At 41.1% G+C, this 23,354-nt stretch overlaps 1 protein-coding gene across 4 annotated transcripts in view; it reads left to right on the forward strand.

Annotated features, from left to right (window-relative positions):
* The window catches only part of LOC109414942 (peripheral plasma membrane protein CASK), a 676,441-nt gene that overhangs the window by 616,218 nt on the left and 36,869 nt on the right, over positions 1-23,354 (forward strand). For 2 of the 4 annotated variants that reach the window (XM_062846943.1, XM_062846945.1), the window contains one exon: positions 2,142-2,228. The exons of 1 other annotated variant lie outside the window; for it this stretch is intronic. In XM_062846943.1, the coding sequence (XP_062702927.1) occupies positions 2,142-2,213 (72 nt within the window). In that variant the 3' untranslated portion in view covers positions 2,214-2,228. Of the gene's footprint in view, positions 1-2,141; positions 2,336-23,354 lie in introns of those variants that run through there. One more of the 4 variants, XM_062846946.1, reaches the window with a different exon arrangement.

The following is a 23,354-nucleotide window of genomic DNA, read 5'->3' on the forward strand; positions in this document are numbered from 1 at the left end:
CAAGAATTCCTTGTGGAATTCTCCAAGAATTCCTTGTGGAATTCTCCAAGAATTCCTTGTGGAATTCTCCAAGAATTCCTTGTGGAATTCTCCAAGAATTCCTTGTGGAATTCTCCAAGAATTCCTTGTGGAATTCTCAAAGAATTCCTTGTGGAATTCTCCAAGAATTCCTTGTGGAATTCTCCAAGAATTCCTTGTGGAATTTTCCAAGAATTCCTTGTGGAATTCTGCAAGAATTCCTTGTGGAATTCTCCAAGAATTCCTTGTGGAATTCTGCAAGAATTCCTTGTGGAATTCTCCAAGAATTCCTTGTGGAATTCTCCAAGAATTCCTTGTGGAATTCTCCAAGAATTCCTTGTGGAATTCTCCAAGAATTCCTTGTGGAATTCTCCAAGAATTCCTTGTGGAATTCTCCAAGAATTCCTTGTGGAATTCTCCAAGAATTCCTTGTGGAATTCTCCAAGAATTCCTTGTGGAATTCTCCAAGAATTCCTTGTGGAATTCTCCAAGAATTGCTTGTGGAATTCTCCAAGAATTCCTTGTGGAATTCTCCAAGAATTCCTTGTGGAATTCTCCAAGAATTCCTTGTGGAATTCTCCAAGAATTCCTTGTGGAATTCTCCAAGAATTCCTTGTGGAATTCTCCAAGAATTCCTTGTGGAATTCTCCAAGAATTCCTTGTGGAATTCTCCAAGAATTCCTTGTGGAATTCTCCAAGAATTCCTTGTGGAATTCTCCAGGAATTCCTTGTGGAATTCTCCAAGAATTCCTTGTGGAATTCTCCAAGAATTCCTTGTGGAATTCTCCAAGAATTCCTTGTGGAATTCTCCAAGAATTCCTAGTGGAATTCTCCAAGAATTCCTTGTGGAATTCTCCAAGAATTCCTTGTGGAATTCTCCAAGAATTCCTTGTGGAATTCTCCAAGAATTCCTTGTGGAATTCTCCAAGAATTCCTTGTGGAATTCTCCAAGAATTCCTTGTGGAATTCTCCAAGAATTCCTTGTGGAATTCTCCAAGAATTCCTTGTGGAATTCTCCAAGAATTCCTTGTGGAATTCTCCAAGGATTCCTTGTTGAATTCTCCAAGAATTCCTTGTGGAATTCTCCAAGAATTCCTTGTGGAATTCTCCAAGAATTCCTTGTGGAATTCTCCAAGAATTCCTTGTGGAATTCTCCAAGAATTCCTTGTGGAATTCTCCAAGAATTCCTTGTGGAATTCTCCAAGAATTCCTTGTGGAATTCTTCAAGAATTCCTTGTGGAATTCTTCAAGAATTCCTTGTGGAATTCTTCAAGAATTCCTTGTGTAATTCTGCAAGAGTTCCTTGTGGAATTTTACAAGAATTCCTTGTGGAATTCTCCATAAACACCTTGTGGAATTCTCCATAAATACCTTGGGTAATTTTCCAAGAATTTCCAGTGGAATTCTCCAAGAATTTCCAGTGGAATTCTCCAAGAATTTCCAGTGGAATTCGGGAAGAATTCCCAGTGATATTCCTCAGGAATTTAAAGGGGAAATCTCCAAAAATTCCTTGTGGATTTCTTCAAGAACTCCTTCTGGAATTCTCCAACAATTGCGCGTGAAATTCTCCAAGAATTCCTTACGGAATTCTCCATGAATTCCCTGCGGAAATCTTTCAAAATTCCCTGCAGAAGTCACCATAAATTTTCTGCAGAATTCTTTAAGAATTTCTTGTGAAGTCATTGATCCTCTTTGGAGCCACCATAAAAAAGGATTTATAGATTTCGGAACACTCAAAATTACACTTCGGTTTTATCTTTGTTGTGATGGTTTTTTGAGTGTATTATTTTTTATACAAACTATTGTAAAAGGTTCTTATAATAAGCTATAGAGTCCTGGATAAAGATCGAATAAGCGTCTATACGTCGGAGTGAGAAAACACAAGATTACGTTCAATCATACAATCAAACCGAAAAGTCCAGAAGTACGCCAAAAATAAACGAAATCGTATTCAATCAGCAAAATAGTTTAGAAATAATTGAACAGTGAAATCTAAATAAATTGTCCATCTCGAATCATGTTTCACTTCCCTCAATTCAACAAACGTCTAAATGACAACACAATACCCACTAAACCCAGCTGGCTTCATTATCATCATGTTTCTCTATCTCTCTTCATTTCAGGTAAGCCCACCCATCGGACCACCATCAGTTGGAGCTTGGAAAATGAAATTAAACACCTCCACGAACAGGTAGGATCGATCCAGCTGCTAACATGTCATTCCAGTCCAACCCCCACTCCACGGGAAAGCTCGTGTGAACGTGTACATATTCGGGATGTTAATCCCATCATGGCATGGTGACTTCCGAAAGGACATCACCCAAACCCCGTTCTCCAAACCTCAAACTCACCATCCAGCCAGTGACGAAATCAAGTCATTGTCCTGTTATTTGTTTGCAGGGATGGTCATAGTGTGTTCATGCTGGATATCACCGCCCGTATCCATTTCTGGGTAGACACTCAGAAAATTAGTTGAATCTTTTATGATTTGAAGAAATAATTTCGGGGCTACTTGAAATGGTTTGGAAAATCATAAAAGAAAAATCAAACGAAAAATTTGAATCAATATCAAAGAACTTATCTCATTGTGATTTTGAAAGGCGGCATATAAGTCTCGTCCAGCCGAGCGTTCCATAAACCATTTTACTAAGAAGATGAGTAAAAAGGGATACACGAGATGGCTGAATACTGTTGTTCAAAATATTGTGACAAATCAAACCTGGATTGAACGGATGTTTAATTTTAACTTTCGACTAAGCGAAGATATCAACTTTAATGTTTTAAGAAAATCTAAGTCAGACGTCTCTGCTGTTGATTTGAGAGCGCGAATTTTGGCAACACTGTCTGCTCAGTACAATTTTAAGGGTTCATCAAAGTACACTGAGACCGCTCGCTTCAATTACGGAAAATATAAATGAAGGCTACGACAAAAATTCATTTGCTACCCGCACATTTGATCCAGACTCATCAAGCGATGCAACCAAATCAGTGTTGTCGGAAAACCATGTGCTATTATAATCCACCATAACTCATTTCTTTTCACTGAATCGTACATCACTTTTAAATCAATATGGTGGGTTTGCATGTTGTAATCCCGGAATTTATCGAGGATCTGTTGCAAAATAAACATTCGTCGCTTATCGGCCCTGGCGAAAGCCAGAACAGTGGAACCTCTTGAGTAGAATTGGAGGCGTTTTCAGGGGTGGATCTTATGTGCATTACACGAGATCTGAGGGAAATTGAGGTTGTTTCCGCAGACATTCAGGGAGTTTCGAAGGATATTCTGCAAGTTTCAGAGAACGTCTCAGAGGGCTTCATAAGCAATTTATGGTTTTTAGGGTCTCAGGCCCGTTACAGGATACCTGAGCGAGATTCAGATGGTTCTCGGAGGCATCTCAGGGAGTGTTGGAGGACTTTCAGCAAGTTTCAGAGACGTTAAAGGGGGCTTCAGTTGCGATTTTGAGCGTTACAGGGGTCTGAGGCAGTTTCAGAGGGTTTTTGGTGGCATTTCAGGGAATTAAAGAAGGCATTTTGCGAGTTTGAGAGGCGTTACTAAGGGCTTCAGGTGTGTTTTCGGGGATTTCGGAGAGTCTCAGGTGGGGTATTCTGCAGGATCTGGAGAGGTTCCAGGGATTTCAAAGAATTTTCTGCGGGTTTCAGAGTCGTTGCAGGGGCTTAGGGGTATTTTAGGGGGTTACGGTGGATCTCAGGTGCGTTACAAGATATCCGAGGAGTTTTGAAGGGGGAGGTGTGATGGTTTTCGGGAACATTTCAGGCGTTACAAGTAGCTTAAGGAGGATTCGCGGACGTTTTGGATGCATCGGATGGTATTAGGAGAATTTCAGGGAGTTGTCGAAGGCATATGAAAGTCGTTCGGTGAATTTTCAGTGGATTTCAAGGACGTTACATGAGGTTTCAGGAGTGTTACAGGCGGTTTAACATCTCTTAAACTCCCTCTGAAATCCCCGTGAAGCTCACCTGAGCGCTTGTGAACCCCTCTATACTCCTATTATACCTCCTGAAACACACTGAATTTCAGAGTTTGCCATGATTGATGATGGTGCTCGAATCTGACTGACAACGAGATATTTATCAGAGTCGTTATGATGTTTGATCTTCACATCAATGACATCCGAGAAAATCTTCTGCCATACTTCTCCTAGTGTATTGAAAATGAAGTGGTCATACAATTTTCCAGATCTGAATCGTGTCACATACTGAACTGTCCGACGCTGTAATTCAATTATGATTCGAAAAATTTTACGTACCCCTGGGAGATTGTTACCGCTCCCGAAAGGGGGGGGGGGGGGTGGTCGGTGAGTGAGCTTGCCGGAGGATTAATACCGTCGGTAGTGGTCTGATCCGATGAAGTTAGTACCTATTTAGTGCAGAACTCACCACCCCGTGGCTCATTTCCGTGGATGGAGTGTACCGAGTGTCGTTTGACAGGGACAGGAAGTAGCCACGGAGGCAGGTAATATGGATGGATGCATATGATGAACCCCTACATATATTTTTCGTTACCACTGGCAAACGCGAGATGCTTTATTGTTCTACGGTTCTGGTAGCTTAGTTTCTGATGATCTGGAATGATGGTGGTTGATGGGAGCTAAACGTGAGAAGGTTATCACGTATGGTGAATTTAGGGTTTTTGTCGAATCTCGAGCGCTTTGAATTTGATAGCACTGATTGAACGGAGATTTGATTAGAATATCTAGGAAATCAAATCATCTGAAATGGCCATTGGGTATTGGCATGACCATTAAACATTTATTGAATATGGATACAACCTACGTATTTCGTGACAATCACTATATCATCTAATTCGGTGATTCCCAAAGTGGGCGAAATCGCCCCCCTGGGGGCGAAAATCAGGCCGAAGGGGGCGAAAATTTGAAATACCAAATTTGGGGGGCGAAAATACTAAATAAGGGGGCGATTTTTTAAATAAATGGTAAATATCAAAAATATTGAAATACAAGTTCAGAATGTCAACTGAATCATTAAAACTCCCTGACATTTCAAGATTTTTTGTTTATAGAATTTGAAAATGTTTCGTGACCAACTAAATTTTACAGTATTTTTGATGTTTATGTGAACTTTATGACAAAATTCCAAGAAAAAAAAGGCTGCTACACGAATTTCCGAAAGAATTGCCAATGATTCAAGAGATCCAATAAATGAGAAATTCCTAGGCAAAAATTCATGATTGATTTTTTTCCAAGTTATGAAAGGAAGAACAAAACATTCTTATTAAGTAAAAAATGAGAAAGTTTTGTTCTTAATTTATATGAGGTATTTTTTTTATTGAAACTTCAATCAAAAACATGACGTTTAAGATTCATCTAGAACACTTTTCGGATGAAGGTCGTAACATATTTTTTGGAAATATATCAAAGAAGCTTTCAGGAGAAATTTCAAACATTGCTAGTGAAAGGAGCTTTTTGAAAATTTTCCACAAATACAGCGTTGAATTCTCTCAAAAGCGAGTAATAGCTGCATGTCTGCATATCTACTTATTTATTTGACAACACAAATTTCTACAATTCATGGGAAGCTGAATTGACACACATCCCAGGCTTTTAATAATTTTCAATTACTGAGCAAAGCTGACTACATTTGAAAATATACAAATAAGGGGCCCAGATGCAAAGGGATATAGTGACCATTTTGTCGATTTTGAACTAAGCTTATTAGAAAATTCTTCAAATTTACAATAAATCTTGAAAAAATGGGTCGATTTTGAAATTCCATACATTTATTCGAGATGTAATTTTTGCATCAACGATATTTTGTAATTGTTTTTCAATTTCCCACCAGTCCTATTTGAGTACTTATGACTAAACATTTCGGGTGTTGAAGAACCCCCTTTTAGAATATTGGTGAAACATCTGGTTGAGTTTAACGAGTGTTCGTAAATGTTCACAGTCCGTTCTATTTTGCTCGATTTTGTTCAAAACTATGTACAGCACAAACATGATTTCAAGATGCACTGTTTTTACATGCAATAATGCAGTTTTTTTTTAAATGCAGACAATCAACGCATTTGCATTACAACTCAATGAAAATGAGAGCGATATTAATTTAGGTACATTAAATATCAGTGTTACCATAATAGTGTCAAATAGTGGGCTATTAACGGCTCCCGGTAAGCAAATTTTTAGCCTTTTATCATGGAAAAATTCAATCTCACTGAGGGGGGCGAAAATATTTTTCTCAAGCTCCAAGGGGGCGATATCTCCTAAAAGTTTGGGAAACACTGATCTAATTGGTCAGCGTTAAGTCAGAGAGGACCATGTGTCTTTTACCTAATTTCTAAAAAAACGACTTCAAAGTTTGCAACTCTATAAGTTTTGAGTTTTTCAACAAATGTTCTTGAATTTTTGCCATAAATCTTAATAACTATTCATCAAAGCATCGTTCGGTATTGATCGCGAAAAAACGTAAAATAAAGCTTGAAACCGACCAATTGCTAAGTTATTGATTGTGCTTAGTCCACTCTGACTGAACGATTTTTGGAAAAATCTACAACCAACTACAGTTCACACTCAAGTTTTTACTTTTTTGGTGAATAGGAGTGGTGTATAATGTGAGTAGGAAGTTTGAAATTTGATATTTCTGTCATTACACTGATGATTATCATTTTTAATTTTTATGCTCAGTCAGAGTGGACCAAGTACAGTTCAATATAACGAAGAGTAGTCAATTATTGAGCCATTTAAGAATTCTTAACTTGAGCATTTAGTAGCCAACAACTTTTGAACGTATTTTCATAGTTCGGTACGTTTTTGAAATATTGTAGTTACCAGTGCTGAAAAATTCATTTCGTCATATCTACATTAAATCACCTACAGCTCATTTTAGAAGCTGAACCTAAGAATATGGCATATGAAAAACTTGTGCGGCTAGACCAGTTCTGCAAGAAAGTCACGGAAAAAACTCCTATTTTTTGAATATGTAAATGTCACGGAATACCTTCGAAAAATGCCAATGATATTCACGGTGAATATCATTTGGCATTTTTCAAAGGTAGACATTTACCTTAAATATTCCAAAAATAGTGGCTTTTACGTGACTTTCTTGCAGAACTGGTCTAGCCACACAAGCTTTTCATGTACCATATTTTCAGATTCAGCTTATAAAATGAGCTGTACGTGATTGAATTTAGATAAGACGAAAGGAAATTTTCAGCACTGGTAGTTACACAGTTCATAATAATTTATTCAGAGGACTGGCGTTTTTCAAAAATTCGTTCAGACAGAGTGAACCAAGTACACGATTCTAAAATAACCGGTAAAATCAATTTCTTCATGAAACGGGTAATAGTACATTTCAATATGATGCCCAACAGCTACTAAACAAACATATTTTGATTAGGAAAGGATAACGAAGAATAAGGTAATTTAAACTATTTTTCTTAGAGACACATGGTCCACTCTGTCTGCACGCGAAATGCCACAATATGCTTCAACACGATGATCTGTAAAATACGATATTGACCACAACAAAATCGATTTTCGCGTGCTTTCTTGATCAATAATCATCAGAAAATGCGTTAGGGAGTCATACGATTTGGAAACGTATTAGGGTAAGAAATCAAACTTTGAACTAGTCAAATTGTAATCTTGATTTGAACCATTTCAAAATTCATTAAAACGAAGTACTTTTCAGGCAAATATTGTCCCGAGAAAGATGTTAAACAGCTTTCCGTAATATAACCTGATAACATGGACTTTTAAAGCATTGAAAAATGCGTTTTTGTCATGGAAAACAGGCAAATGAAAAATCACTGTGATTTCACCCATTTCCCCCCAGAGAAAGTACATTTTCGGTGCACTCGCACAGCTCATGCATTGTATCACACGCAATATGTGAACACGTCAAATGGAAGCTTATTTATCGTAGAATCGACCAACCGAATAATATTCCGCATTATTTGTCATAAAATTATCAAATTTAAGTGTTTCTTACTTGGAGAATGTTATCTTAAGTTGAACCATTTGTAATCTAAATTTGAACTAGTAAACGGGGGTGAGCTTCTAGTGTTGGCCTGTAGATTGCGCTAGTGGTAGCTCTGTTTACTCTTGGGGGATGAAAAATTCCAAATTTAGTTTCCAAATTCCTAAAGAATTTCGAACATTCTGTGTTGGGATTCCAGTGCCTAATGAAAAATAGGTATGAGAATTAGCAGATTCATGTGATTTTTCATTGTTTAGCATGGAATTGGCTGTTTTGTGAGTTGCTCGAGCTGCTGCCGCCAGTAGTTCAAATTAAGATTAAAATTGGTTTAAATTATGATTAAAATCATTGTTGATGAAACATCAAACATTTCAATGAAATTCTGTGCAAATACAAACTTTTAACCATTTAACAGAAAGCTTATACCCGTGGCTTTCATGTACATACGATTTTGCCGTAGTAAATTATTTCCATGTGGGAGAAAAAATCACTTAAAATTTGCACTGCTTCAGAAAGCCGCAATTTGGTTCTAATTTTGATTACCATTTGTAAATCTCATGTACCAGTCAACTGTATCTTCTCAAGTAACCAAAAGTTCAGATAGGGGGGTACTTTATAAGCAACACACCTTGTTATAGAAAAGCTTTTCGTACTTCTCCATAACATTTTCCTGTCATGGAATAAAGATGCGGCAACATGTTCCGTGACTTTTGCATGACCGAAAAAGCGCAAGAATTTTGTCTTCTGCAACAAATTATTGTTATGCAAAAGTTTTGATGTAACCTTATGATAACAAACAAACATGTTAGCGAAATACAAAATTCTAACATCAGCTGACAACTTTTTGCGAGAAATTACCATAAACGCACGAATACAGGAAAAGGCGATTGATTTTGTTTTATCTTATAAGCACGTCGTCAGAAAAGAGTAAACAAAATTTTGCTCACAAATGTTAAGGAAAATAGATCTTCAAACATAGCCGAATAATGCTAAATTATGTGTGCGCTTTGACTTTTATCGTAAAGTCTGACATTGTACCTCCACAAAATTAAAGCGCCATTCGATCGACCGAATATTTCCAAGTTATTAAGATTTTTTACGACGGTCGTTGGGCTTCTTCAACAATCTTGTTGTTATTCAAGAAGAATCAGTATGGCGACAGCATAATACGGCTGCACGGAAAGTATACAGTGCCAACCAAAATCATTTGCACATATGACTTTATTAACATGTATTATTTATATTTTCAACCAACTACGCTGAACAGTATATTTTTTTCAATAATGTTTTCCTACTTCAATCGATTACACAACAAAAGAATACACTCGTGTGTCGGTGCATATATGCGACCAAATAGTTTCTATTCATTTCTGCAGGTTGTGATTTTTTTAGCATACACTGTAATTGGAAACATCTGTCAATAAAAATTTCGTTATGTTTTGAAATATGCATTCGTTTCAGGGCGAGCAACACACATTTCAAGGAAGAGTCACGGAAGAGTCACGGCAGCACAAGTTTTGTTACACAGAAGTCACAGTGACTTCTGTGGAACAAAACTTGTGCTGCCGTGACTTTTCCGTGACTCTTCCGTGACATGTGTGCTACTTGCCCTGACAGTTGTGTAGTGTCAAACATAAACAAAACAATCAAAGTTTGGGAAGAAAATGAGGATGGTTTACGGGATTTACGGGAATTTTTACGTTGATTAGAACGGCAGGGGAGATTTACGGCTGAGGAAACAACGACTTATGGCTACCTATCGACTATTGAGGGGAAGAAGAATCACAAACAGGTAAGCTAAGCAAATATTTCCTCAAAAATGTTCTGCAAGACGGTTTGCTTCTCTGCTCGCCAGCTGACGAGCAAATAAGCAAGATGTCTTGCAAAACATCTTTGAGTGACCAGCCAGACAAGGATTCATACTAAACCTGGTCAGAATTTCCAAGCTCCAACTTCAGCAATACTCGCTTGGTCGTATTTATGAAATAAACTCTAGCCAATTAAGTCCATAAGTCAGATTCGGAGAAATCCACTTTGATAGCGAGACGCGAAATTTGTTTGTTTTTTGAAAACATATTGGCAACATTATTTTAGATGCAAATGTTTCTGAAAACATTATATTAAATGAAGATGTTTCGAAGAAACTAATAAAATACACTTAGATAACATATTTTGGAGTTTCTTCATCTGCAACTTGTTTCGATGTGTTACTTGGGTAGGAACTGACCACCTTATTGGAGGTTGCTAGTTAGCTTTATAAGCATCTTCGTTTTTAAGTAAAGCCAGAACTTGAAAGTTCACATGAGCTAGTCAGATAGCTTTCTAAGCAGCTTCTGATGGAACTTCCTCAATATGAATAAAAAAACAAAAATGTACTTTTCAGATGTCCAGCGCTGCATGGGCTCCAGACCGAGTCTTATACGGGTGGGACTGTTTGGAACCAGGATGTCGTAGTGTCCTTCCTCCAGATCTTTGCCCCGGATGATGCCGTTTTGGTTTCGCCGAGGACTCCGCGCAACATGATTGGCATTGAGATCTTCTTCGACAATTAATTGCTCCTGCCGCCGAGTTAGCTATACAACGTCGAAAGAGGCTTTTTGTGTCTGCATTTGAGGCTTGCTTGGGATAGTAGGACACTATGAGGACTAAATCACCTATGGATGTGGAAATTCCCACTCCAACGGCCTCGGTGAATTCTAGCTACAGACTCGGCAGCAGATGACAGTTCATGGTCTGGCGAAGTGTGTTGTCAACACCTTACTCCCCTGCGAGCCAGTTCTATACAAACGAATAAATCGGAAACCTGGCATGTGTGCCCTTTCCTCGGGTCCTCGGAACTAGCGGATTACCGGGGACATTTGCCGTGGTTGGGGGATTTGCGGGAAGTTTGTTTCATTGAGCTGCCGTTCTTCTGTTCGGTAGGGCCTTGGTTGAAGTTCGTTTACGGATTTCCGCGCGCTTCGGGTGTTTTTGGGGGGTGATCCGGTGTTCCTCTCCACAATTCACACATTTCGATTGGGTTTCTTCCATTTGACCACATTCACCTGATTCGTGGCATTCTCCACACAACAAGAAACGAACAGCCATAGAGCAGTTCTTGGTACCGTTGTTGAATCGTTCATGATTGTGTCATCTCTCGATGTTTTGGTTTGGACAATCGCTGCCTTATGAGCATGGTACAGTTCACTACCTATATTGTTTAAAGGTCCCTCAGCGTATTTATTATTATTATTATTATTATTTATTAAAGAGGTTTTAACTTGAGTCATTCGCCTCTCCCTCAGCGTAGTGGATCGGTGGTCACGATGAACCAAGTAGTGCTGGTCGAGGTATTGTCTGGTCCCATCGTGACGAGCTATCTTGAAGCGATCTAGCTGATAAGATCTCCCTTGGAGATGAACCAGCCTCGGGCTGAAAATCTTCCTAATAAAGCTAATAATAATAATAAGATCTCCCTCAGCCATTTAGTCCAGAACATGCAGCACTACCTGCAGTGGCTGGGTACGTCTCATGTCATGGGTGTAGATGTAGGTTTCTCATTTTGGAAGAGAAAGTCATTCGCTTCCACTTATAGGATTTCACCATTAGTCTCTAGTCATCAATGCACAGTCCAAATGAGCCCCTAGAGTACTATTTGAAATGCAATCATGAAAGGGGATCGCAGGGTTCGCGGATCCCTCCCCCTCAAATAGACAGGCGTACATTTCTTCTTTCGCACTGATTCCTGCATTTGATGCTGCTGGAGCTGAGGCTAGACGTCGTTGTCCTGTAGGTTGTCCAAACAGCGTTTCTGCTACGAGATTCCACAAAAGTAGAGAGAAAAAAAAGACGCGGACACCGTCTTCAGCCAAAGGCTGCACAGACTGAATGAAACTTAACACTAGACAAGGGACACACGGAGCATGCACCAGTGCATAAGGAGAAGAAACTATTCTTACGAAAAGTTTCATCGCCCGGAGCGGGAATCGAACCCTCACCCCACAGCGTGGTGCGATTAAAAGCTTGGTGACCCTAACCGCACGACCACGAGGCTCCACAGAAGACTCCCACTTGGGAGCATCCACAAACACTCAATATCATTATCTCTACTTGACGAAATTTCGAGTAGAGATGTCAGTTGATGAGCATTAAGGTAATCCAATTGGAAATCATTGGAGATATACCATGACTCCGTGCAGTTTTCAATATGGCTTCGAAAGACACGTTGGCAAAAGCACCCTCGATATCCAAGAAAACACCGAAACAATATTGCTTTTGAGCGAATTCTTTCACTCATTATCATGTTTTGCGCTAACTTATGAACAAACTGACATTCACAAGACGCGACATGAGACAAGGCATAACACTTATCGTTCTTACAATCGATTGTAAGAACGATAAGTGTTATGTCTTGTCTCGCGTCGCGTCTTGTGAATGAAAGTGAATTCTTTCCCGATATCGTAAACAGCTTTGTTTAGAAGAGTCACAGTGGACATACCCGATTGGTTAATATGTTGATTCACATGAAGAGGCATGTTGGCCAGATGACCATCACGAATGTGATATTCCACAATGTGGTCTATGCATTTTTGAAGAGCATAAATTTTTGAACAAACCTGTTTTCGCACATACATCGTTCGGGAAGTCCGTGGGGATATCGGTCACTACAGAAAACACTTCGTTTCGCGATTGAAATAAACATTTTAAGAAGACACGAACACGTTCAATGCTTCCACTGAGCTATTCGCTCTTTGAAGGAAGCACGACACTAGACAACGGATTAGCATTTGAGCCATTTCTGAGCACTAGAAATGAGACATTTCTAAAAATGTAGCAGAAAGTATTTCACAACAAATCCTTGTGAATTTCAGGAGGAATCCCTGGAAAAAATCATGGAACAAAATTTGTTTTGTCTGTATTAACGAGATTTTAAACCCTAGGCTAGTTCATCTCGGGACCCACGCTTTACTTCCCTTCCGAAGGAAGAGCCCACATTTTATGCGTATGTCGGGAGTGGTATTCGATCCCAGGTCCTCGGTATGATAGTCTGGTGTTCTAACTACCACACCAGGTCCACTCCACTGTGGAAGAATTGTAGAAGGTTTGCTTAGACCTTAGAGGATTACCTGGAGGAATACGTGGAGGAATTTCTTAATGAGTTCTTGCCGAAATTCCTACAGGAATCATTGGAAAATTCTCGGAAAGAATCATTAAAGGAATCCCTACTAGAAGTTTTTACCAAAACACCGCTCGAAAACTCCGAGTGCTAGAAGGTTCGCCTCGAGCATCGTTCATGTCACGTGTCCGCAGAGAACCACTGGTCTTATTACCGTATTGTACATGGTACATTTGCGGGGGTGGATATTTTTTTATCAGTTTCTTATGGAGCTCATAGTAGGCACGCCTTTCACCGATGATGCGCCTTCGTATTTCACGGCTCACGTTATTGTCAGCCGTTAGCAAAGAACCGAGGTAGACGACTTCTTCTCCCACCTCGAAAGTATCCCTCTCTATGGTAACATTGCTGCCAAGGCTTGTCCTCTCTCGCTCAGTCCCACCTACCAGCATGTACTTTGTCTTAGTCGCATTCACCACTAGTCCGACCATTGCTGCTTCACGTTTCAGGCGGGTGTACTGTTCTGCCACCGTCCCAAATGTTCTAGCAATAATATCTATGTCATCCGCAAAACAGACAAATGAGCCGGATTTCGTAAAGATCATACCCCGGCTGTTGAGCCCGGCTCATCGCATAACACCTTCCAGGGCGATGTTGAATAGTAAGCAGGTAAGTCCATCACCTTGTCGTAGTCCCCGTCGAGATTCGAATGAACTGGATAGTTCACCAGTAATCCGTACGCCGTTCGGCATACCGTCCATCGTTGTTCTTATCAGTCTGGCAAGCTCTCCGGCTGGTAAGCTGTTCTCGTCCATGAATTCCCATAGCTCTGTGCGATTGATACTGTCGTACGCCGCCTTGAAGTTGATGAACAGGTGGTGCGTTGGGACCTGGTCTGGTATTCACGGCATTTCTGGAGGATTTACACCGTACGGTAAATACGGAAGATCTGGTCTGTTGTCGATCGGCTGTCGATGAAGCCAGCTTTGTACGACGGAAGTTAATCTAGGATAGCACTTTGTAGGTGGCATTTAAAATAGTGCTCGCTCTGAAGTTCTCACATTCCGGTTGTTCGCCTTTCTTGTGGATGGGACAGATTATGCCTTCTTTCCACTCCTCCGGTATCTGTTCGATTTCCCAGATCTTGACTACTAACCGGTGCAGCCAGGTGGCCAACTTTTCCGGGCCCATCTTTATGAGTTTTGCTGCGATACCGGCCTTACCAGCCGCTTTGTTGTTTTTAAGCTGGTGGATGGCATCCTTAACTTCCCTCAGCATGGGAGTTGGTTCGTTCCCGTCCTCTGCTGCACCAACATAGTAATTTCTTTCGCTGTGCCTATGTTCTCCACGCCATTCAGGTGGTGATCGAAGTGCTGCTTCCACCTTTCGATCATATCACGTGTGTCCGCCAGGACGCTCCCGTCCTTATCCCTGCAGATTTCAGCTTGCGGCACGTAGTCTTCGTGGGATGCGTTGAGCTTCTGGTAGAACTTACGTGTTTCTTGTGAATGGCACAGCAGTTCCATTTCCTCGCACTCCGCTTCTTCCAGCCGGTGCTTTTTCTCCCGGAAGAAACAGGTCTGCTGCTTCCGCTTCTGTTTGTATCGCTCCACTTTCTGTCGGGATCCATGCTGCAGCATTACCGCTCGTGCTGCGTCCTTCTCTTCCAGAACCGCTCTACACTCCTCGTCGAACCAATCGTTTCATCGACTCTGTTCTACGTACCCGATAGTGCTTTCGGCTGCGTTGTTGATGGCTGCTTTGACTGTACTCCAGCAGTCCTCTAGAGGGGCCTCATCGAGCTCGCCCTCGTCTGGCAACGCGGCCTCGAGATTCTGCGCGTATGCTGAGGCGACATCCGGTTGCTTCAGTCGCTCTAGGTTGTTCCGTGGCGGTCGCCGGTATCGTACATTATTGATGACGGAGAGTTTTGGGCGCAGTTTGACCATCACCAGATAGTGGTCGGAGTCGATGTTGGCGCCACGATAGGTCCTGACGTCGATAATGTCGGAGAAGTGCCGTCCGTCAATCAAAACGTGGTCGATTTGAGATTCCGTTTGTTGTGATGATCTCCAGGTGTAACGATACGGGAGGCTGCGCTGGAAGAAGGTGCTACGAATGGTCATGTTCTTGGAGGCGGCGAAATCGATGAGGCGTAGCCCATTTTCTTTCGTCAGCTGGTGGGCGCTGAAATTTCCAATCGTCGGTCTGAATTCCTCCTCCGCGTTTAGGTCTCCTACGATGATCTTGACGTTGTGGTTTGGGCAGCGGTCGTATTCGCGTTCGAGCTGCGCGTAAAATACGTCTTTGTCATCATTTGTGCTTCTGGAGTGCGGGCTGTGCACGTTTATAATGCTGAAGTTGAAGAATCGGCCCTTGATCCTCAACCTGCCCATTCTTTCGTCGATCGGCCACCAACCGATCACGTGCCATTGCATGTCGCCCATCACCAGGCCCGTGCACAGAAGTGGCACCAAGGGAGGGGTTTTTTCAAATTTCGGCAAAAGGCGGAGGGGCGCCTAGTGTATGAAGCGTCGGTAATGGTAAGGGTTTAACACCCAAAACCACCCCCTTGTGCACGGGCTTGCATCACCATCAAAGCTGTTCCCAGCTCGCGTGTGTTGCCGCAACTCTGGTAGATGGTATGATTACCTCTAAACGTTCGCACCATGGATCCTGTCCAACACACCTCCTGCAGCGCTACGATGCCGAACCCGCGGTCCTTCAGTAGATCGGCGAGTATGCGGGTGCTCCCAATGAAGTTGAGAGATCGGCTGTTCCACGTACCGAGTTTCCAATCGCAAGTCCTTTTTGTTCGCTGGGGTCGTTGCCGTTGGTCTCGGTTCGTATTATTCTGTTGCTGATTTTCCGTTACAATGGTTTTTTGCGGCTGGCTCGTAGGACCTGACACCAACCCGCTAACCGAGGGAGCTGGGCTTACCTTCCCGAAAGCTACGGGTTCTGCATTGGCATTTCCTCCAACTACAGTGCTATATAGCTAGGCTCAAGCGGTTCATAACACTGTTTAGGCTTATTACCAATACAAGGCGAACGTTAACTGCAACTGATGCTGAACAGTGTCGGTAGGTCAGATATACGCAGAAGAAGAAACAACAGATACGCCAAACCTTTGTATTGTACTGTTTCAATCTGGTCATGCTACAGAAACGATATCATGTTAACCATAATTTCTGACGTAATTATCCTTAGTTTATGATATAAGTGACTGATATGACGGCGGTGCAGGAGCAAAGCTGCCAAAGGACGTCGTCGGTGTTGGAGGTCTATTGATGCTGCGAGAACGAGACAGGGACCCGACTAGAAAAATATATCAAGTTTATAACACATTGTGTTATGACAGGCCCGTGCACAGAAGTGGCGCCAAGGGAGGGGTTTTTCCCAATTTTGGCAAAAGGCGGAGGGGCGCCTAGTGTATGGAGCATCGGAAATGGGGAGGGTTTAACACCCAAAACCCCCCCCCCTTGTGCACGGGCTTGTGTTATGATGTTATGAAATTTTTCTATAACTCATTATGTTATAAACTAGATGCAGGATGATGTTAAAATAACTAAAATCGTAACAAAAAGTACACCGGTCAAATCAAAATAATAACCTATTTTGTTATAATCAGATCAAAATTCTAACACAATATGATATAAATTTTAGCTTCAAGAAAACTAGTTTCTATCATATTTTGATACAATTGTGTAAAATGATGTTCTGAATGTCAAGGAATCAAAACTAAATTATTTCACAATGAGTTATTGAACAACATTTATAACACAATATGATACAATTGAGTTATAATATTTTTAAACACCAAAGATGTTAAACATGATTATATCACAATGAGTTATACATATCATGGTTTGTTATAATTATGTTATATTTTTGTTAGAATCTTCTAGTCGGGGAAGCAGTGCAATCATTAACCGTTATTTACTGCTCCTCATGCAAACAAAACAATAGACCCTGCGAACACAATACTGTGGTGCACTAGTGCCCTGACTGCCTGGCATACAGCTCAGCTCAAGCAACAACAATGGTTGGAAAGATGCTGGCATGGCAGGCAGGCAGGCAGCTTGCTGTCCGGGTGTGCCAGCTGGGCCAAGGCGTCGAGTTACCAAAAAGTTGATCCCCTTCATGTTGCTGGTGACGTTGATACGTATACCTGCTATACGTGCTATAGGTATGTGGGTGATGACTACGGGTTGGGAGGAATGCATGGAAGTCCAAAATGCCAAATAAGTGAGGGTTGTGCACGAAAATGAGAAGGTTTTACGAGTTTGCACAATGAAAAGTTACAAGTAATATTGTGCAATGTCAGCTGCAAGTATGGTCAAACAATGGTGAAAAATATGCTTCCGATAGGATTCGAACGCTCGCTCTCTGAGTGAAAGACGCGTTCGATCACTCACAGTCACGCCGCCATTTGTCCATCAGCTTCGGAAAATATTTTTGCTGTGTCCCATGATGGATGCACCTACCCACACCGCGTGGGTCCAAAGAATGGCACACGGACCCTCCGACCACGCTCGGTCCGAAAAAAAAAACAAAAACAGAAGGTAAGAGCATTACGGGAGCAGCGGGCATAAAACACTTGTTTATTGTGTTATGAAAATCGTGCGGGAGAACAAAAGTGAATAATAAAGTGGTGGATGGGTCTGGGTCGTCGGTCGTCGTCGGTTGGACCATAACTAGCTCTTACTTGCACCTATCCCTACGTGTGTAAGTAGGTAAAGCTTCTGAATGGAGAATGGAATGCAACACGACAGACGACGACGGGTGGGAACTCTGATTTTTGTTATTATCTCCGTGGAAACTGTTGTTTCTCATCGGAACCGGTGCTGTTTTTTTTGCCTTCTTGAAAAGTAACTGATACGGGCGGATGTTGGGTTTGTTGGGATGTTGTTTCACCCGGCACCGCCCGAGCCGAAGGGCAAATCCGACCAGCAGCATAGCAAATTGTTACTCCCGGATGCTGCAAATTAGTAATGTGCAGCCTTAAATGGGGTGGTAAGATGCTACGATGCAGCAGGGGGAGGATGCCAAGGGGGGTACGTCCTTTGTGTGTTGCATTTCGGCTCGGTGGCATTGAAGTGGACTTTTGAAACAACAGGAGATTTTCCACTTCGGATGGTTCACGATGCCGGGGAGAATGAAAATCTGATTTGAACTTTTATTGTGTCTTACAATGGGCTATTATGGACCATGGGCAGCGTTATTACCCTGGAATGAGGATATGAGTGGTTGCTGAACAGTAATCTTCTTTGGTATATATGGGAACGCGCACGATATACGAGCGTGTTTCCATGGGCAGCAATTTGCTGGCCACAAAATTGTATACCAAAGCAACAAGATAACAAATAAGCTGGACATGCAAGTCTTAAGGTTTTTAAGAATTCGAACCAGTGGTTATTATTGGATACTTCAAATTCGAGTTATCAAGATCTTCGGGGAATGGAAATTGTGCTGGTTTCGCCTTACATATGATTACCAGCATTCCTAAAGACCATTTCTTCATCTTCTCGGATAGCCTTAGTAATATTGTGGTACTCCGATCGATGAAACCTATAAAGCATCCATCTTATCTGCCCATATTCACATAGTTGACGTAACCACCATTGCCAATGTCAACATACCCAAGCTAGTATCTAACACATGTGCATATTTAGGAAAAGTTTTATTCAATACAGCACAAGATCTAACCTTAAGTTAAATGTCAACGTGGAATAAATCGTGAATTTCATATCATTGGTTGTAAACATTTCAAACGTGTGTTGAAAACTACAGTGGCGGGTACGTCAACTATGCAAATATGGACAGATTATGATCCACATCAATTTCATTCAAGGATAAATGAATTGATGGGCGCACTGTTCAAAATATACGTCAAATTGTTCAATTTATGGCAATGAGAAGGTGGACTTTCTTGCAAAGATGTGCACGTAGACAGATGATATCTGTGATGATGGAAGAGCTTCACATGATGAGTTTTTCCTTTATAATCCTTCGGGGATCTTCGGCTTCCAGTCTTCAGGCAATCATTTCCGTTCAGGACTTCCGTTCTACACCTGGCGTCGTAGTTTTGTCGCATATATTTTGTTATTTTTTTTTTTAAGTCGAAACGATAGGTCCTTTTTTGAAGGATGTACCTGTGATACCCCGTAAGCTTATGTTTTATTTATTTCACTCGATCCTGTTGTTAACTGCCTCATAGCTCTCAGGCACTAATGTCAGGATACCACAACTCCGTTTACTTGTGTAACATACAGGGGATGGCCAAAATGTTTAGGATAGGCAACTTTTTTTCTCCCACAAAAAAATTCTACATGCTGTAACTTTTCATGGAGTGCATCAAAAAAACTCAAATTTTCAATGTTTGTCAACCTATTATATGTGCATCATTGGTACAAATTTGGGCTCGATTGATTAATTTTTCGCGAAGTTAGAACCGTTTGGGTAAAACACTATTATTTAGATAACTAATTTTTGAACTGTCATATCTCGGAAACCAGTGTACCGAATTGAATGAATTTTTTAACGTTTATTAACAATATATCAATACTTAATACGACGTATAAAATGTAATATTTTCTCACGGCGAATAAGGTTATACCAGATTGAAATGTTTACCCATATAGAGGAAAATAAGTCAAATTTACAATACCACACAAAAAATACTAAATGTGTTCTTCCTTCAATCTAAATAGGCTCTAATATATCTGATTAGAGATAACTTAAAAACAGAAGTGGAAAATCTTTGAATATCAACACTAAAATTGATTGACATTGTTGTAAAAATATTACATTTTTTCGAGAAAAATCCAAAAAGGTGTCAATCCGTGATAACTTTTTTCAACGTTTAAAAAGTACCATTGTTTTAATACAGTCGAACCTCCATGAGTCGATGTTCCTTGACTCGATATCGACTCATGGAGGTAAAATTTTCCATACTGAAATTTTTTTTCTGGGTTACTATGATGGTCCCTTCAAAAAGCTTCCCAAAGGAATTTTGTTCCACTACTCGATATTTCCTTGAATCGATGGTCCCTTCAATATCGACACATGGAGGTTTTACTGTAGTTTGTGAAGCATTAACATATTGTTAGTATACGTTCAAAATTTCATTTATTTATTTATTTATTATAATTCATCTGACAAGTAGTCTACATGAATGTGGTTAAATTGTAAAAACAAAACAAAACAAAACAAAAATACATTAAAACTTAACAGCTATACATTGAAATTATAAAATAGAACAGCAAACATTAGACATTTCTTCTTATTCTATTACACGGTGTCAAAATTTTGATTATTATCGAACTTTCATGTACCTCGGATTTTTCTTCATAGAAAGTTAGAATTTTGGCTATAATTTATAAATGCAAAATTTTAAAATATTCTGTCGGGGAGAATTTGAGTTAGATGAGTTTTTAGCAATTTTCCATACTAAAAATCATTAATTACTATTATAGCCCAAAAAACGTCCCATACAAAATATATCGTAAAATTTTCGCCGATGAAATATTTTCTAGTTTTCCGATTGTGAATATATAGCCCAAATACTAATCATTTTCGAAGAAAAATCCGAGGTACATGAATGTTCGATAATAATCGAAATTTTGACACCGTGTATTACGAAACGTATTGGAAGATTCGCCGAACTCAAAAAGAGATTCCATTGATGAAAATACTCGGATTACCACTGTCAAGGGTTCATTGTAGCCATACGCCGTGCGATGATAACTTAGCTGCAAGAGGCTGTTATTCCGAAGTGACCGGTGCGGGACACGAAAGTTTAGCTGCGATAGCAATACCGGGCAATCCACCTCACCATTGAGTAGCTTTGCGACAAATGTTGCTTGTTGAATTTTTCTTCTTTGCTCCAATGTCTCCAAGTCGAGCAACAAACACCTGTTTGGATATGGAGGCAAATTCACTGGGTCGCGCCATGGTAGATTCCGCAATGCCAGCCTGACAAATCTCTTCTGTACACTTTCGAGGCGAAGGATCCAGGTCATCTCATATGGACACCAGACGATAGAAGCGTTTTCTAAAATCGGCCGAACTAGCGAGCAATACAGTGCTTTTAAACAGTGAGGATCCTTGAAGTCCTTGAGGGCCCATATAGCCGAGGCGGTAAACGCACGGGTATTCAGTATGACCATGCTGAGGGTGACGGGTTCGATTCCCGGTCGGTCCAGGATCTTTTCGTAAAGGAAATTTCCTTGACTTCCTTGGGCATAGAGTATCTTCGTGCCTGCCACACGATATACACATGCAAAATGGTCATTGGCAGAGGAAGCTCTCAGTTAAAAACTGTGGAAGTGCTCATTGAACACTAAGCTGAGAAGCAGGCTTTGTCCCAGTGTGGACGTTACGCCAAGAAGAGAGAGAGAGATCCTTGAAGTCACGAGCAATCTTGGAGATAAATCCGAGCTGTCGGTTCGCTTTGGATATAACCGATGAATAGTGGAGACGGAAATCCAGCTTCGGGTCCAGAAGCACACCAAGATCATTCACTTGATCAACTCTACGGAGCAGAGTGCCATCTATGCGGTAGTTGAAAACTATTGGGTCCTTATTACGATGAAATGTCATCACAACACATTTCGGAATACTGACGATCAGTTTATTCCGACGGCACCAACTAACGAATAAATCCAGTAGATTTTGGGGTTGATGACAATCCTCCACCGTGCGTACAACAAGGTCAAGTTTCAAATCGTCCGCATATACGAGTTTGACTTTGGCTCCCAGAAGTGCCGCAACATCATTGAAAAATAGCGTAAAGAATAATGGACCCAAATTACTGCCTTGAGGCACACCGGACAAACTAGTGAATGGTTCAGACACATAAGAATCCAGTTGCACACGAAGTGTTCTATCAGTCAGGTAAGAATGCAGCCATGATGTCAGCGTTGCTGATGCTCCCAGCCTCGCAAGCTAAGATATCAGTATTCGATGGTCAATCTTGTCGAAGGCAGCTTTCAGGTCTGTGTAGATGACATCAACTTGCGTGTTCTGCTCCATTGCTGTAAGGCACGTGCTTGTGAATTCCAGCAAATTAGTTACCACAGACCTACCAGGAATGAAACCATGCTGGTCTGAAGAAATGTAGCATTTTGAGTTATTGAGTACAGCTTTGCTCAGAATGATTTCAAATAGTTTGGAAGCAGCGCAAAGACTAGTGATTCCGCGATAATTTGTGACATCTCGACGATCACCAGACTTGAACACTGGAAACATAAATGACTGCTTCCATAAGGCTGGGAATTGTCCGTGATTAAGGGATCGGTTGAATATGGCAGTAAGAGGTTTAGCTAAGGCTGATGAACAGCGACGGTAAACCGTAGCGGGAATGCCGTCCGGGCCGGGACAAACCGAATTTTTCAGTTTTATGGACGCAGCTATTACCATTTCTACAGTTATCACAAACGTTGACAAATCCAACAGATCCAATGGAACATCACGCACGGCAGACTCTATTTCGCTGTCGCTGGTTTCATGAGCTTCAAACACAGACGCAAAATGTTTCGCAAATAGTTCACTCGCTTCGGCTTTACAAGAACTCTCTCTGTCGCCGAGCCGCATATTGATAGGGATACTGGAATTTTTCCTCTTGCTATTCACAAAACTCCAAAAGCTACGTGGGTTCTGACGCAAATTCCATTGAACCCTGAGGACATGTGATTTGTACAACGCACCATTCAGTCGAGAATAGGCATTACTCGTACGCTTGAACTCCTGCTTCGTATCGGTTGTCTTGCATCACCTTAATTTACGCTGCGCTGCATTTCGTTCTCGTTTCAGCTTGCGAAGATGCGGTGTACTCCAAGCTGGTGAAACTGGATGTCTTTTCAATGGTGCATTTGATTCCAGCCAGTGTTTGATCACACCACAAAAATACACAGTCATATCATCAACATTGGGTGACTCAAGAATATCGTTCCAACTTTGGTCAGAGAGAAACTGTAGAAGCAATGCGTAATCAACTCTTCGATAATCTAGACGTCTAACATTGTCAACCACTGAACGAGAAGTGGAAGTGTGCAAAGTGGGGAGACCAGCAAGGAATAGCACCAAAGGAGGATGGTGGGAATCAACAGGTAATAGCGGTGCGACGGACACATCGATTTCAACATCGTTCTCAGTATCATGAAATACTAAGTCAAGCGTGCGACCAAGGTGGTTTCGAATAATATTACACTGACTTAGGTTCAGAAAGTCCATTCCGTCTAAGAGTGTAATGCTGGCAGCACTAAGCGATGATATTTCG

This window comes from Aedes albopictus, chromosome 1 (assembly GCF_035046485.1).
Source record: "Aedes albopictus strain Foshan chromosome 1, AalbF5, whole genome shotgun sequence".
Taxonomy (NCBI): domain Eukaryota; kingdom Metazoa; phylum Arthropoda; class Insecta; order Diptera; family Culicidae; genus Aedes; species Aedes albopictus.